The sequence below is a fragment of the Danio rerio genome, chromosome 8 (assembly GCF_049306965.1).
Source record: "Danio rerio strain Tuebingen ecotype United States chromosome 8, GRCz12tu, whole genome shotgun sequence".
NCBI lineage: Eukaryota > Metazoa > Chordata > Actinopteri > Cypriniformes > Danionidae > Danio > Danio rerio.
In genome coordinates this window covers 39621452-39638613 of record NC_133183.1, presented here as the reverse complement: position 1 = coordinate 39638613, position 17162 = coordinate 39621452, and the positions used below count along the sequence as shown (strand labels likewise).

Genomic DNA, 17162 nt, shown 5'->3' with positions numbered 1-17162 from the left:
TGACATTAAAGACTGACGTAAGAACGCTGGAGGAACATCAAATTTTAACACGGAAGAGTTTTTTTGTCTCTCTCAAATTAAAGCAATATTTCTTAATCTTGTTGTTTTTTTTGTTTTTTTTTTTTTTACTGTACAGTTGCCCCAGGTGTTTATCAGGTGTGATGCCTGCTCATCTGACCTTTGACCTCGGCACTCAACAGCTGCCAGTTTTCTTTCAATGCCATGAGATTTCTGAATTCTACATGCAGGAACCGATGCATTCCTTTTTTTTCCTTTTTTTTTTTTTAAACAAAACAGATATGGCAGACACGGCCAAACATTGAAACTTTGGAGGGCATTGAGGGGAAAAAAAAGCACAATATCATCAAGGGGAATAAAAGGTTTGATCAAAGCGTGCGTTTACACACGTTCATTTAAATATGGACAAAACCAACATTGGGTTATTTTTGTTATTAGATTTAAAATGCACGGACCCTATTTGACCCAGTGTTCATATATACATATGTTTTTATGAATGAATATTTTTGCATATAAAAGATAATAAAAGACTGACTAGACAGATTAGATAGTTTAATAGACAGATTGACACGTGTAGTCATTCGTTCCTGTGTATTTGATGACTAGCTTCCAGCAGTATCTGGCTGCAGACTTGCATGCAATCTGAGACACAAAGCACTCAGCGGAGCTAGTGAGGTCACTGTGAGAGGCGGGGTTAGGGGTGCACACTCACTGACAGCCTAGATTTAGCCTGGTTTTAACCAAGCCGTCTATTAGACTTTTAACCCTTATGTATTGTTCATATTGTTCAAGTGGCTGTTTTTGCCCCCAATGACCTCCATTATAACTAAACTTGTTTTAATTGCAAAGCCATGACACCAGATAGTAACTCATTCTTTATTGTTGGTGGTTTCCCTGTTGGGATGAGATAAAATGAGTCATTTTTACTTTTGATGGTCAGTTGGCACCTTTAAACACCCCAAAAAAATGCTTGCTGGGATGGTACCAAGAGGCTGTGCTCACTTCTGGACAGAGGGGGTGTAGACTTGCAGCTAGTGCCGATAAGTGGTGCAGACGCTGAGGCTGTTCTGTACGCGAGTGTTGAGGTTTTGAAACATCAGCTGACAACGTGTAGGTAGAGAGTAGCAGGTTCTGGGAGTAGATGAGCTTGTCACCGGTGTAGACTTTGACCGACTTGTGAAGTTACTCACAAGACCTCCGCTTATGGGACATTACCATTCAAATGAAACGTTTCCAGCAGAATATGACGCTTCAAAAAACTCCATCGGCACTGGTAACTATGAAAAACACGACTGAGCACTAATAGTGTACTCAACACTTTACACTGACATTTGAAGGATCACCTGACATTAAAGACTGAAGTAAGAACGCTGAAAAAAACCCATCAGATTTTAGCCCAGAAGAGTTTCTCTTTTCCTAAATTAAAGCAAAACTTCATGATATTGTGTTTATGAATTCATTCGTGTGTGTGTGTGTGTGTGTGTGTGTGTGTTGCACTGCTGGAGTGAAGGTTAACCAGTCCACACAGTTCATGCGGCTATAATCTTTATTATCTTTTATTAATAAACTATGTACAATATTTACACGTCGGCTCCAGGTCTCTTGGATGAAGGTCTCTCAGCGACGTGGTCTCTTCTGGTCGCCGCGCGTCTCTGGTGAAGATGGGGAGCGGGACCGTTTCCCTCCGGCGTCCCGGACCGAAGATGCCGCACCTGCTGAGGACGAGGAGGGCAAAGGCTCGGTCTGGCAGGAGAAGGACGGCCTCTTTCTCTTCTCAGCAGCATAGGCCTCACTGAACAGATCGAGCGCAAACACACACAAGCAGACATCATGTGAGATTTGGACAAACACTAGAACATGCGGCTATGCCAAGTACAGTTTACTCACGCGTCTATGATGGGAATGACGTATCTGCCGCTGCCGTCTATCATGACTCCCTTTCGGTCTGGGTCGTCCACCTCCAACAGGAAGCTGCGGGGAATCCCTGTGCTCTTCCGGATGCGCTTGTGCGGCGCGGAGCGGCTGCCCTGTGAATTGAGGAGTGACAGTCAAACTCTGAGCAAACAATCTGACTGATGAGGACAAGAGCTCAAGTTCACAGCAACCGTGAGCTTGGAAAACCCAGTTACCACATTAGTGGGGCAGTGCCTAATGTGGTGTCCCGGGATCCCAAGCAGCCTCATGGCCTCACTAGTGAACATCAGAACCATGAGAATCAGCTCAGACATCTCTCACAAAGCAAACCTGTCAGTGTCTGAACGCTCACCTGCTGGAGTAGTAGCACAGGCTGGACTGGTACATCACCGCTTTCAGCTTGTCCTCCTCTGACGCCTTTGCCTCAGCCAGATTCTCAGTCTGTTTCACAGGCATTTGCACATTTGAATCTTTTTCACCCTCAACCCTTCAAACAATCTCAAATCTCCCTAAGAAGCTGAGTGCGTGTGCGTATATTGTGTGCTTTACATTGCGTTTTGCTATTGTGCTATTCATTTGTTCAATACCTTCAACAACTGCTCCAGTGAGAGGAGTGAAGGATCAGCTCTAGGTGAAGGTTCACGCCAGCGTCCAGCTTGATGTCTGCAAAACAAAGGAGCTTGTGTGACTAAAACACCAGGGACAGACCAGGAGTCTTCATATAACATCTAACAGAGGACGCGTGTGCTCATTTCACAGCACTTACCCAACAAATCTTCTGTTTGAGGACTTCAGTCCCGCCGCAGGGATCCGTCTGATGATGACCGACGTGTTTTTAGGGATGAGAGCATCATCTGTGTATTCTGACAGCAAAATAAAATCAGAATCAGCACATAATTATGGAGCACGGTATACTTTGAGAGCCATTAGCCTTTTAAAACAGCCAAAACATCCCTACATGTCAGCATCAGCACCACCTTACAGCTTCCAGAAGTGTCTGATATAACGCATCTAATGTTAGCGTAGAACAGTTGAAGTGTCTTTTCCTCAACTCACCTTCATCAGTCTGGGCGTTGCTGATCTTCAGCTGGCAGAACTTCAGCCTCTTGCTCCTCATGATCTGCCGCTTCAGCTCCCCCGCGCTGATGTTGAGGCCTTCAAACTGGACCGAGTCGTAGGTGAGTCGACTCTGGAACCTGTAGTGAACACAAGACATACTGAACACAAACACAAAGCACAGCGTAATAAAAAGGGTAAAACCTGAGTGATGGGAACAGCAGGCGATCAATCGACGTATCCAACGATCAATAATATCGATAATCTGGAAAAATTGTCACGGAGGACGCAGAGATCAGATGCCAATCGACACAGCGAGATTCAAACAACACCCACAGGACGGTTGTCATGGATGCTGATGATGAACACGTGACGCATGCGCTGTACAACTTCCGGCAATATTATTATTATTATTAATATTAATTTTATTGATAGTAAAATAAATAAAATAAACAGCAGAACAGTTGGCCATCTCTGAATAATACACAGCGACGTTTCCCTGCACGAACGATTCAGGCCTTCGCCAAGAAGACTCGGGTGAGTCGATGATTCAGGGATTGATTCAACTGTCCGTTCATCCTATTGGCTTCTTTGGCTGAATGAATCGTTCAATGCTTTACTCAAATAAAGCGGCCTCTTGCTGCCACCTATTGGGGGTTTGCTTTTTTGTTTTCAAAAGTACTTTGACACTTTTTTAAAGGCACCTTTAAGTTCATTTTTGCACAAAAGCTCGTCTCTGTGCGTTCCAAATGGTTTGAAATTTCCTTAGCACATGGTTTTCTTGATGCGTTTGAAATTTTCAATGTAAATTCACTCGTACTTGCATTTGATCTTTATTATGCCTTAAAATCAAAACTATACTAAAGGTGTCTTATCCAAATGCAGATTTTCATTCAAAACGTTATGACAGAACCATATTACTTTACAGTGGCCCATGGATATATATATATATATGTGTGTGTGTGTGTGTGTGTGTGTGTGTGTGTTTGTTTTTATTACATGGTGGGGACCTCAGCATGATAGCACACTCACAAAGGGGGGACCAAAAACATAGTGGGGACCGATCGCCCGGTCCCCACTATGTTTTGCCTTTAAAAGACTCAGGGGGCGTTGCTGATATGCCTAGTGCAGTTTTTTCACTGATCCCCACCTTGACCATTTACCTGAATTGAGTGTGTAAGTGTGTGTCGGCGCACTGCTCTATAGCGGTCCTGTAGTCGGATGGCGGTACTGCACCCTGACACACACTTGACGCAATTCACACACTCTGTCTACTGCACATGCGCAATCTCATAAATGAATCCGACTTTAATCAACTTAATTAAGATCTATCATCAAATTATTCGAATTTTTGGGTAAGTTAGAATGTTTTTCACCATCATAATGTAATAAAATAGGTTATATGACAAATACTTATGTTGCATATTTTGACAGTTATCAGGTATAGTTAATTAAATGTTTTAACGAATTTCCTGGGTGTTTTAATCGATGTTGTTTCAAATTACGTATTAATATAACACTGATAAGACACAAACTACAGTTCGGTATGTAATTTAACTTGTTTACACGAGTAAAAGTTACTCGCGCTAATGTGCTAACGTGCTAACTGCCCGGTGCTACGTGAGTCAGAGGCCGGGGTGGAGTGCATGAGCCGCGGTCAGACAGTCACCAATCACCGGGCGGCTAAATGGATCGACGGAGGATAAAACCATTAAAAGATGCGGAGAAACACATCACCAGCTCCACTGACAAGACCCATTCACTGGAAACCGAATATATAGAAGGTTACTAAGGTATGTTTTCATAGTTCTTGTATCGTACTTTTTAAATGGTTAATTGCTTTAAACATTTAACGTTAATCCTGAAATGACACTATTATATACTATTTATACGTTAATGTAGTAATATAACGTTAGAGGTTATAATTAAAATGTGGGGCTATCTGGTCCTAGAAATGTACTTAATTTATTGTTCTATGACGTGTAGAAACGTTTTATTTTAGATAAATAATTATAATACATAAATGTTCACTGTGTGTGTTTTATTTATTTATTTGCTGTCAAATGGTAGCCTTTTACAATAAGGTTAAATTAGTTAATGCTGGTTAATGCATTTACTAACATGAACAATACATAATACTTTATTACAGTATTTGTTCATGTTTGTTAACTTTAGTAAATGAAAATAAAGTTGTTCATTACTAGTTGAACACGCACAATGCATTAATTATTGCAATGCATTATTACTGGTACAAGCATGAATGTAGATTTGAATAATGCATTAGTAATTAGTAAATGTTAAACTGATTAATAAATGCTGTACATGCATTGTTCATTACTAGGTCATGTTAGTAAGTAGTAGTACATTAACTAATAAAACCTGATTGTAAAGTGTGACCTGTAAACAATTAAAGTGGAAAAAAAGTTCTTTAAAACTGTCCTAAGAAAGAAGAACAGGTGTTCAATAGTATTAGAACAACATTGAGGAAAGGTTCTGATCCACTTCAAAAGGTTTACTGTATTTATAATTCACACACAGAGAGGATGCTAATGTGAGGTTTTTGTAGTTTTTGAACCCTACACATTTCATTAAATCTTTTAGGTCAGAGTTTGCGTTGTCCACATTTATTAAAGGAAGTTTTGTGGTTGAGTACAAATGATAGAGCTTGTGGAAGCAAAGCATATATGAGATATAATAAAAATACTGTCTTTATGTTTGACTTTATATGGTAAAACAAGAACAGGTGGTTAAGTGTTTTCCCCATTCAAATGTACATGTATATATTATATTCATTGTGTTTGTATTCATGCCATAGTTTAGCTTTTTATTGCTATGAGAGGGCATAATTAAAATGTTGCCTGCTCTTTTCTCTTAGTTTTGCAGCATTGATGCCGATCATGAGGACGATCTGCACCCTAACTGCACTGTCAATAAGATCGTTGTTCAGAGAAAACCTCATTTGTGCCTTTTTGCAATCAGGGATATTTTCTTTGGAGAGGAAATAACGTTTGACTATGGCGCATGTGATTGGCCTTGGAGAAAGGTTTGACATTTTGATTACTTAATACATTAATCCTTAATACATTCAGCAAAGCTAAGAGTTTTTTAATGTTAATATAGATTAAGGGTAAATCTGTTCAAAAATAAAGAGTTTGCATCATCCATAAGAGATAATGAAATCAATCTCTTAATATCTTCTTCTTGTCTTAATGGGTAAAAAAGTTTAATTAATTGGGTAATGCTTTACTTTAAAGGGGGGTTCATAAGACTGTCATGAAAGCTTTATAGTCATGACATGACTTGTATAACAAAGCTGTTTTTAAATAGCTTTCATTGAAGGATGCCCATATGACTGCAGAAGAAAACTGCTCCGACAACTCTCTGATGAGGTATGTTTATTAGTATTATTATTATTAGTAGTAGTAGTAGTAGTAGTAGTAGTAGATGTTGTTGCTGTAGTAGTGCATTTAATTGTAATTATTTAACTTAGTGTGTGTCCTAATTTATGAACATATGCAATAGTGTAACATTGTGGGGACCAGAGGCATGTTAGAGAAGCTGTGAAACACACTTAGTCCTCAATACACACACAGTACGGTCTGACATAGTGGGGACCAGGAGCCCTGAGTACTACTGTCTAATTATTATTTTGTGTTTTTTATATTCAGCTTTCATTGAAGTATGATCATATGACGAGAAGAAGAGAACTGCTCTGCTCCAGTAGGAGACCCACAACCCTCTGATGAGGTGTGTTTAAATTTAATAATAATAATAATTATTATTAGTAGTAGTAGTAGAAGTAGAAGTGTGTGTCCTAATTGGTGAACGTATGCACTAGTGTAACATTGTGGGGACCAGAGGCATGTTAGAGAAACTGTGAAACACACTTAGTCCTGAATACACACTCAGTACGGTCTGACATAGTGGGGACCGGAACCCTTGAGTACTGCTGTCTAACTAATATAAATTTTTTTATTTTCAGCTTATATTGAAGGATGACCATATGACAGAGGAAGAGAACTGCTCTGCTCCAGCACGTGACCCACAACTCTGATGAGGTGTGTTTAATGTTGTTGTTATTTTTATTAGTAGTAGTAGTAGTAGTAGTAGTTGTAGTAGTTGTTGTTGTAGTAGTAGTGCATTTAATTGTAATTATTTTCTTAATCAAAATCTAGAAATGAAATAGAGTGTGTGTCCTAATTGGTGAACCCATGCACTAGTGTAACATTGTGGGGACCAGAGGCATGTTAGAGAAGCTGTGAAACACACTTAGTCCTCAATACACACACAGTAAGGTCTGACATAGTGGGGACCGCGACCCTTGAGTACTGCTGTCTAACTAATATATATTTTTTATATTCAGCTTTTATTGAAGGATGACCATATGACAGAGGAAGAGAACTGCTCTGCTCCAACACGTAACTCACAACTCTGTTATTGCATATCAGATTCAACGAACCGTTTACTACGGATTTCATGTAATTTTGATAACTGTGCATTAATCAGATGTCATCAAGCTGCTGTGCCGTCAGCCAATCGTTGTATTGCTGATAATGATTTTGAGGATCGATAGATCTGTCACAACACACAGTCACAACACCTCTCAGATCAGTTTAATCTGATTCGCAAACTTTTTTGAAGAACCAAATTAGCCTAAGATGAGTTATCAAGATTAAAAGATCCAGGATCTGTAATATATTCTTAGATTATTTAAGCGAGGTCCGAAGAACAGACCCCTGGACCCTTGAGTACTACTGTCTAAATTATATTTTTCAAAATAAAAATTATAAATTATATATAAAAATATATAAAATATATTTATAAGATATTTATAAAATTATATATAAAATATACATTTTTAATTATATACAGTTAAAGTCAGAATTATTAGCCCCCTTGTTTATTTCTTGTACTAAATTTCTGTTTAATGGAAAGCAGATTTTTTAAACACATTTCTAATCATAACAGTGTTAATAACTCATCTCTAATAACTGATTTATTTTCTCTTTGCCATGATGACAGTAAAAATTATTTGACTAGATATTTTTCAAGACACTTCTATACAGCTTAAAGTGACATTTAAAGGCTTCACTAAGTTAATTAGGGTAACTAGGCAAGTTATTGGAGGGATAATAATATTGACCTTAAAATGGTTCATAAAAAATTAAAACTGCTTTTATTCTAGCTGAAATAAAACAAATAAGACTTTCTCCAGAAGAAAAAAATATTATCAGAAATACTATGAAAAAATTCCCTGCTCTGTTACACATCATTTGGCAAATATTTGTAAAAAAGTTTTAAAAAGGTGGGCTGACTTCAACTGTATATACTTTCATATATATATATATATATATATATATATATATATATATATATATATATATATATATATATATATATATATATATATATATATACACACAGTTGAAGTCAGAATTATTAGACCCCTTGGAATTTTTCTCTTCTTTTTTAAATATTTCCTAAACGATGTTTAACAGAGCAAGGAAATTTTCACAGTGTGTCTGATAATATTTTTTTCTTCTGGAGAAAGTCTTATTTGTTTTATTTTGACTAGAATAAAAACAATTTACATTTTTTTAAACACCGTTTAAGGGACAAAATTATTAGCCTCTTTAAGCTATATTTTTTTCTCGATAATCTACAGAACAAACCATCATTATACAATAACTTGACTAATTACCCTAACCTGTCTAGTTAACCTAATTACCCTAGTGAAGCCTTTAAATTTCACTTTAAGCTGTATAGAAGTGTCTTAAAGAATATCTAGTCTAATATTATTTACTGTCGTCATGGCAAAGAGAAAATAAGTCCATTATTAGAAATGATTATTAGAAATAGTTATTAAAACTATTATGTTTAGAAATGTGTTGAAAAAAATCTTCTCTCCGTTAAACAGAAATTGGGGAAATAATAAACAAGCTGTCTAATAATTCAGGGGGGCTAATAATTCTGACTTCAACTGTATATAAAGAGTTTCATTGCAGAACGAGATATATCCATTTAAAAAAATGTTGGTAATTTTGACATTATTTTTCAGGACATCAACAGTCAAGTTCATTCACAATTTTTGTACATTAAACTATAACTTGAGCTCAGTGAAGGCCAGGAACACAATATTTTCAAATCCAGGATATTTTTTATTTAATTTTATGTCTATAATTAAGTAAAAAAAGACATGCCAAAATGCTACATATTAATCCAACCCACATTGTCAAACATGGAATAATATATGCAAAGATTGATTAATAATAATAAGATTCTAAGTTAGATTTGGCCAGAATGTACACAACATAACATAACATAACTTTTTTTTTTTTTTTTTGCAAAACGCTACATCCACCTTAGGCTATATTATACTACATTAATACCATTACCAAAAGCTAGTGAATCAATGTTTTGTTTGATAAGTAAGATTAAGTTAGTTAGATAAATGACCTTTAGCTTGGTACAGAAAGAGTGGGGGGCGGCTCCTTCCACACCGCTGCAGAAAACCAAACCTGTATGATTAGAGCGGGCGGAGCTGAGTCCGTGACACAAACTTGCCTCGCTATGTCATATTTAATGAATTATTTCACTGTAATAATAATAATAGCTTATTTATTTGGTTGTGAAAAAGCTAAACCGTTTTCTCCATAACAACATGTGCCCTTTAAGTTCCTTTGTAATAAATCAACAACAACAAGAATTAATTTTAAATAATAGGTGCAACCACATAAATAAATCTTCAGATAGGCTACTCAGCTACATTTAAGAAATTATTTAAAAAATAAACTTATAAAGAACACTTGCAGACAGGTATCTTGTGATGGGGAGTAGGAAAAAAGGCGCTCCTAGGCCTTCTCTTGACATCAGCGGAGACTCGTTCCCTGCTGCATTTGTGTATTGTTGACGCAGACGTATCTTATTCTGGTCCACTTTTGTGGCCTTTTTATAATTTTTTGTGAAGTTGAAGACTTCATCTTCTATCGCTAAATCAATGAGCAAACTCTGAGCACTTCACCGGTAATGACTCTCTTCCCAGGGGATGCTGAGCTCGCGCCGCATCCTGAACGCTCTCTAACTGTTATATCGCACTTTGTAAAGAAACTGGTCTGACGGATATTGCGTTTTGTGAAAAAAAAATACGTTTTGTACTTGGCCTAAAATGTGCATTCTTAAATGTTATTAATGGCAGCAATTCACACATAGATTAAGGTACATCTGAACAGTGATTTCCAATAATAAAATCCAAATGTCAAAAAATGCCGTTTATCGCATTTTGCAACCAAACTCTTCATATGTATGTGTGTGTTATGACTGTATGACTGCAGAAGAGAACTGCTCTGTTCCCACAACTCAGTTTTTCTGGGACTTGAAAACAGACGCTCAGCAGATTTTAAAGGGGGGAATCTTGATCAAATCGTGGGTTTACACACAAACATGTAATACAGTGCCAGATTTTCTGGATGTTATATACACATTTGTATTTGCAAACATATACCATATTGTTTTAAATGATGTATTTTTGTGTGGGTTTTTACATTCAGAGAAAGTTACAGTGGATCGTGATTTTGGAGGAGGTGAAGTCCAATCTAAAAGGTAAAAATATTATTTATTTTTCTAATCAGATTTTTCTTTTTTCAGAATGTTTATTTTTATCATGATATGTATGTGCTATGTTTGAAAACTATTTTTAAGCTACCATCACACGCTTTTACCCATTAAAAAGAACAACACAAAATCAAATAAATATTTTGGTAAGCTTTATGCAGAGAAGTCAACTCTCAGACTTGATTTTTACTTTCAGAGTCCCCTCAAGTATCATCACCATGGTACAGTGTCTGTGAAGATAGTGATGCAGACCCAGCATTCACAAAAAAGAGAGGTATGATCATTAAAGTTAATTTGTGACTGACTTGTTTTATTGTACAAGTCCAAATGCACAAGCTCATTTACATAACATGTAGGGTAAAACAGGACAGAAGCACATTACTTCCATGATGATTTCAGTACAGTTGCACTTGATGTCTCATTTCATGTTAGTTAAACAATATTGCTAAATACTTTGGAAAAATATACTAATTGCATATCTGGTTACACTTTATTTTGATAATTTACTTTACTACTACTACTAACTACTAACTACAAGTAACTGCAACTACTTGTCAACTAACAGCCATTAGACTGTCTGTTAGAATCAACACTGCTAATGCTCTACTAAATTTATATAAGAATTAGTCATATTGTACTAATTTTGAGCGTAACCTAACAGTCTGCTGTACTATTTACTGAGACCAATGAGAGTTGGTTTTATTGAGGTAACCTTAACTGTCAGCTAATACTCTACACTCTAAAATTAATAAAAATAAGTAATAATAATTAAATTAGCAGTTTTTCATAATTTGTTTTTATGAAATCTGTTTGTTTCTGCTTTTGAATTGCATTATGGGATCTTGATCTTTCTTCCAACAACTTTTAATCTTAAAAAGTAAAAAAAAGTGACTTTTTGTTTGGGTTGTTGTTGTATATTATGCTACAGAAACCTTGTAATAAACTGCCGGTACATTTTCTGTTATTCTAAAGACTTATTTATCTCTATATATTATTTCTTATACATTATATTATTTCAAACTACTAAAATGTCAGTAAAAGTCACTTTGTTAAACTGTAGAGTTGAATTTTCAACATCAAAAGTGCACAGAGCAGAGATCAACATCCCATAATGCAATTCACCACCACAAAAAAACAAACAAAAAAAAAAACACTTGTAAATCACAAAATACAGGAACTGGTAATGAACAGATATCTGTTACAGTGTAGTGTTTTGAGCTAAACTTGAGCTAACAGTCTGCTAATACTCTACTGATAATCAGATGAGCGTTAGTCTTATTGAAATACTCTAATACATAATACTTTACGGTGAGATAATTAACGTAGTTGCAGAGTTACGCATAGTTAGAAGAATGTCTAAACTGGACTATGGAATAAAGTGTAACCCCATTAACCAGATTTGAAGTTAATAGGAAGTATTTTTTAATCCATCTCCATCTTAAGTATTTTTAATAATAGGCAAGACATATTTTTCTAGCATTTTCTATCACAATATTAAACTAACATAACAGCACATGTTGTAAAAATGACTGAACATTTATGCAACTAAAACCACTTTTTTATATTTTAACCACCCATAGGTCCCATAAAGAGAAGATCCTGGAGCAAACAGGAAGTACATGCTGTGGTGAAAGCTGAACCATTGGCTCTAAAAACCAGAGATCAGCTTTGGATTTTTATATTAAAAACTGAATCTCGGCTCTTTAGATAAAAAATCTGAATAACACTTTTATAGTAAGTATACACTATACATCATTAGTTTAGCACTAACTCTACATTAATAGACTTTAGGAAGCAGTTTATAAATACAGCTTCAAACGCTGTATTCTTGACTTGACTTAATTGTATTTTCATGCTTTGTTACTGATTCATTTTTCATTACTATATTATGTATTGCATTATTTACAAACTATTTGTATATAAGAGTAGTTGGTGGTTTTTAAGATAATTCAGAATGAGTTATTAAATGATTAATAAACTATTCAAATGAGCATTTATACATGTTATATTCAGGCATATAGTAATTGTAACCATGTGTGTTAGTAAATGCTATAATAACACAACTTCATGCAGTTTTGTGACCTAAGGACTGTTTATAGTTGATAAATCCCTTATAAATGTCAATTTAAGGCTCAGTATCTAATGAACAATAAATCTTTGCAATCTTATTTTAAAAATTCTGTAAAGTTTAAACATTGCAAAATAAAAATACAACATCATTTCAAAACAACAATTAACAATATGACAAGATTCATTTCAGTGTTTCTGTGATGTTTGCACTGTACAGTAATTTTATATTTTGATAAGATTGCAAAGATTTATTTTTCATTAGATAGTTTCATTTGTGTATCTTGAAATTAATGGAAAAAAAATATATATATATATATCTTCTTTGGCCTTAGTCCCGTATGATTGCGGGGTCGGCTCTTTTTGGAACAAGTCCTTCAGTTTTAGACTTGTCCATATGATAACGACTTTTTTACACCTTCCGGCCAGCCTGTCATATGGGCCTGTCACACTCATACACTAGGGACAATTTAGCCTTCCCAATTCACCTGTAGCATGTCTTTGGACTGTGCCTTTGCACCCGGAGGAAACCCACACGAATGCAGGGAGAACATGCAAACTTCTCACAGAAATGCCAACTGAACCGAGGTTCAAACCAGTGACCCAGCGACCTTCTTGCTGTGAGGCGACAGCACTACCTACCGCGCCACTGCTTCACCATATATATATATAAAGCTATAAATCACTCCCCCTTTTAATTTATTTCTTTTTTTCTGTGTAGAATATAGCTGAGATTTTAATTTTCATTTATAAGGGATTTATAAAGCATCAATAGTCCTCACTTTAGATTAGCTCACAAAACTGCATGAAGTTGAGTTTATAAAGCATTATTTAACATGCAGAAAAACGTATTATATGCAGGGCTCCAAACCGGTTCAAGGAACGGAAACGAAAAACAGAATCAAATGACATTTTTCAGGAACAGAAACGAAAACCGAAAAAAAAAGATCAACTTTAATCGTTCTGAACAGAAATGTTTACAGTTAAACGGTTAATAATGTTATTTTATCGTTCTCTTTATTATATTATTTTTGGGAGACAAAAAGCATTAATTTAAAGCATGTGAACAAATGCGACGGTGACGCTCGTTTTTATATAAACTATAAATGTCTGGCCGTGATGCGTATTTAGGCCTATGCCAGTCTATAAAAGATAATGTAGCTTAAAACACTTTAAAATTTTAGAGAACGTAATACAGTTTGCACAACCAATGTTTGGTCTTAATAACCTGCCCATAATTAAACGTCATGTAGCCTACTTTTTGATTACTTGACCAGCGGATTAATGGCAGCACCAGCGGATAAACGAGATCTGAGCATAATAGGTATGACCAATATGTGCATAACCAATATGCAAAGTCAAGAGAGTGCACGACTCCATAGGGTAACGTAGCCTAAACTGCGCACACTTGATTATGTAATGTGTGAAATCGTGGACGCATCTCAAAGAGCAAAGCATAACTTATTAAATGCCCATGCTTAATCGGTCATCGATAAGGTCTATCGGTTTTAAAGGGTTACCGACAATAAATCAATCGAGTAATCGTTAGCATCCCTAGTTTAATCAATGAATGTGTTAAATTTTATATTTATATTAAAGATGAATAAGGCAAGAATATGATAATGATACTTTTTAGATTTTTACACCTACAAAAATATCTTGTGGTAGTGCACTTGTTTAATAAAAATCTTTGTAAATAGGTTATCTGTAAAAAACGCAATCAGAGCCAATGACATGTAGAAGTAGTGTTGCCTAAACGGCTATTAAATTTCTAATAAAATTAAAACCAAAGTATAAATCATTGCATTTTACGTTTGATAAAAATATACAGAAACGAAATAAAATCATAAGGATGCTAGTTTGTAATTTATGTTAATAATAAATAAATTACATGCTTAGACTATAAGCTTAACGGCTATACGCTGCCAATAGGCCACTAATAAATATTATTTTACTTTGTACTGGATTATAATGTATATTTTACTATAAAAACTAAATATAGCATGTCTTACTGTCATTTAAAACAAGTAATTCAAAATACACATCAGAACTGTAGACCTGCAGTGTGTAAACTGTATACAGGGGGTGTTGGTCAATCAATAGCCTACAGCACATAATTGAACTAATTATGATGCTAACTGTAATTTAGCTCTTAATATAGGCCTACGATATATTTTCTGGTGTTTAATTTTGCATGAGCAAATAGCAGTATAGCCTAAAGTAAATTTTTTAAAAAGATTTTACTAATATTAATAATAATGGATATAATAAATTTAAATAATAATTGCACTGTGCAGTGTACTAAATATTTGTATTAGGCTACATGACTGAAAAACTATTTCATAACAATTTTCATAATTTTTACTGCTATTTCATATTATACAACATCTAAATGTAGGGCCGGGCCTGCGCTCGATACCAAGGAGTGGGGCTGTGTGTAGAGGGAACCGATTGGATTTTCTTTTTTTTTTTCTTTTTTTTTTAGCCCTGATTATATGCCTGAATAGTAAATGTATAAATGTTCATTTATATAGTTTTTTAATCATTTATTTACTCATTCTTAATGATCTTAAAAAACACCAATTATTCTTAGACAGTTTGTAAATAATGCAATACTTCATTTAGTTATGAAAAATGAATTATAAACAAAGTATGAAAACACAAAAATTGAGCACATTACACATGCTTATAAGTCAACAATAGAGCATCTAGCTGTGTTTATAAACTGCTTACTATTAATGTAGAGTTAATGCTTAACAAATGATGTCTATTTGGAGTTTTGGTGGCTTGGTTATATGATGAAGGTTTTGCATTTGTGGGGTTCAGTTCTTTATTAATATATTTTAAAATATTTTTAATGTTTTTTTTTTCAAATAGTTAAAATACGACAGAAACAGAAATAGAACATACTGGTGGGTTTTAAGAGTTTACCCAAAAATGTACATTATATTATTAATTACTTGCCCTCATCTCACTCTAATCCCCTGAGACCTTCATTCTTCTTCAGACTCAAAGGAAGATAACTTAGATGAAGTGCAAGAACTCCTCATCCTCCATAGACAGCAAGGGATTGAAACAATTTGAAGGAGAGGAATTAATAAAAGAATCTTCATTTTGAGGTGAACTAACCGTTTAATATTATTTGCTATTGCACTTAACTAAATGTGCACGCAGACATGGAAGAGTTATGTGGAAGCTTGTTATACCCAATGAGAACTGCTTTTAGACAAGCAAGAGAGTTTCATGGATTTTGTGTTTACTGTTTTTTTTGTGTTTAAAGGTTTTGTGGAAATTATTTATAATAAATATAACATTTATTAAATCTATTCTGGACCATTTCCTGTTTGGATCTTGAGGTTCCTTCTGTATTCAAATTACATTTTTTATAAACTGACCTGCTCTTCAAATGAAAATTCTAAAGCAGTTTACTGTCAAATTACTTGATTGAGGTTTAAAATTTAATATTAGTAAGGGTGCTGATCTGATCCCCACGTTGCCTAAAAACTGGTAATGTGTGTGTAGAACTGGTCCTTACTTTGACTAAAAAACGGTAATGTGTGTGTAGATCTGGGGCCTCATGTATCAACGCTGCGTTCGCACAAAAACTTTGCGTACGCCAGGTTTCACGCTCAGAATCGCTCACGTTTGGATTTACTAACGATGAACTGAACGTGGGAATGTGCGCAGCTTCACGGCAGCTTTCTGGCAGGCGTACGCACATTTTTTGTGCGTGTCTGTTTTATTTCCATTGGCGACTCCTAGAGGCAGTTGTGTTAAATTCCTCTCTACAAAGTGTCTGAGCCTTGCAATGGCAGCTGTATGAGACGGGTTCATATAGTAGGTATGTAACATTTCCATACCATACAGTTGACCAGCTAAACATTAAAGCGCAAATTGCAGCAGTCGCAATGTAATCTATTTACTAATCTAATCTATCAATTATTTATTATTATATGTACTGTATTATTCCACTTGTTATTCAAAATAGCAAGTTTATTTATATATTTATATCCGGCGCGTACTGTTTTAGACAATAATAATTAGTGACTGGGAACAGAAGATGAGAACAAATAAACGTTAGAAATAGGTGTTTGTAATGGCAGCATCAGAAGTAGTTCTTCAAAATGTGTATTTGCTAATAATAGCACGCACTCGGCCTGTATCTGGCTCGGAAGCGCCGGTGTCGATTTAACCCAGAACCGGGTAGAGCTCACTCCTCCGCGGTAAACAATTCGCCGTCTGATTCCATGAGATGTAACGTTATGATAGATGCACTATGTAACTGTGATTTTTTTTCTTCACATACTTTTATGTGAGAAGCAATGACCATTCGAATATGGTATAAATAACATGGTAACAAGGTATATTAAACATAAATATGACGTAGAAACAATTTACTAAACTTGAATTATTAAGCATGATTGAACAAAATGTTTGAATTTAGTAATGTAAATGTGTGGTTTTATTTTTTCTAATGTTTTTTTGTGATAAACTTG

At 35.1% G+C, this 17162-nt stretch overlaps 1 protein-coding gene and 1 long non-coding RNA gene across 4 annotated transcripts; one reads left to right on the top strand and one right to left on the bottom strand.

Annotated features, from left to right (window-relative positions):
* Nucleotides 1-127: 127 nt before the first annotated feature.
* On the bottom strand, nucleotides 128-3502 carry LOC141375824 (E3 ubiquitin-protein ligase RBBP6-like). Of its 2 annotated transcripts, XM_073910788.1 has the most exons (7): nucleotides 2989-3410; nucleotides 2699-2795; nucleotides 2520-2595; nucleotides 2285-2373; nucleotides 2148-2208; nucleotides 1906-2045; nucleotides 134-1810 (listed from the first exon to the last, which is right to left on the bottom strand). In XM_073910788.1, the coding sequence occupies exons 1-7, from the start codon at nucleotides 3146-3148 to the stop codon at nucleotides 1636-1638; spliced, it is 798 nt and encodes a 265-aa protein (XP_073766889.1). In that variant the 5' UTR covers nucleotides 3149-3410; the 3' UTR covers nucleotides 134-1635. The 2 variants fall into 2 exon arrangements, with proteins under 2 accessions (XP_073766891.1, XP_073766889.1); XM_073910790.1 differs by lacking the exon at nucleotides 2148-2208 and having other exon boundaries at nucleotides 128-1810; nucleotides 2989-3502.
* Nucleotides 3503-4230: 728 nt separating this feature from the next.
* Nucleotides 4231-15988, top strand: LOC141375839 (uncharacterized). Of its 2 annotated transcripts, XR_012384646.1 has the most exons (11): nucleotides 4231-4343; nucleotides 4614-4781; nucleotides 5864-6031; nucleotides 6316-6377; nucleotides 6657-6735; nucleotides 6971-7046; nucleotides 7352-7406; nucleotides 10536-10587; nucleotides 10796-10873; nucleotides 12180-12333; nucleotides 15674-15988. It is a non-coding gene; the product is annotated as an uncharacterized lncRNA (long non-coding RNA). The 2 variants fall into 2 exon arrangements; XR_012384645.1 differs by lacking the exon at nucleotides 15674-15988 and having other exon boundaries at nucleotides 4618-4781; nucleotides 12180-13596.
* The last annotated feature ends 1174 nt before the right edge of the window (nucleotides 15989-17162 follow it).

Excerpts from the sequence above, each read along its gene's own strand:
- LOC141375824 (XM_073910788.1), bottom strand. The coding sequence starts at position 3,148 with ATGTCTTGTGTTCACTACAGGTTCCAGAGTCGACTCACCTACGACTCG. Across the intron at positions 2,046-2,147 it reads GGCACTGCCCCACTAATGTG|GGCAGCCGCTCCGCGCCGCA; the intron begins GTAACTGGGTTT and ends CTCAATTCACAG. Across the intron at positions 1,811-1,905 it reads GTCATTCCCATCATAGACGC|TGAGGCCTATGCTGCTGAGA; the intron begins GTGAGTAAACTG and ends CGATCTGTTCAG.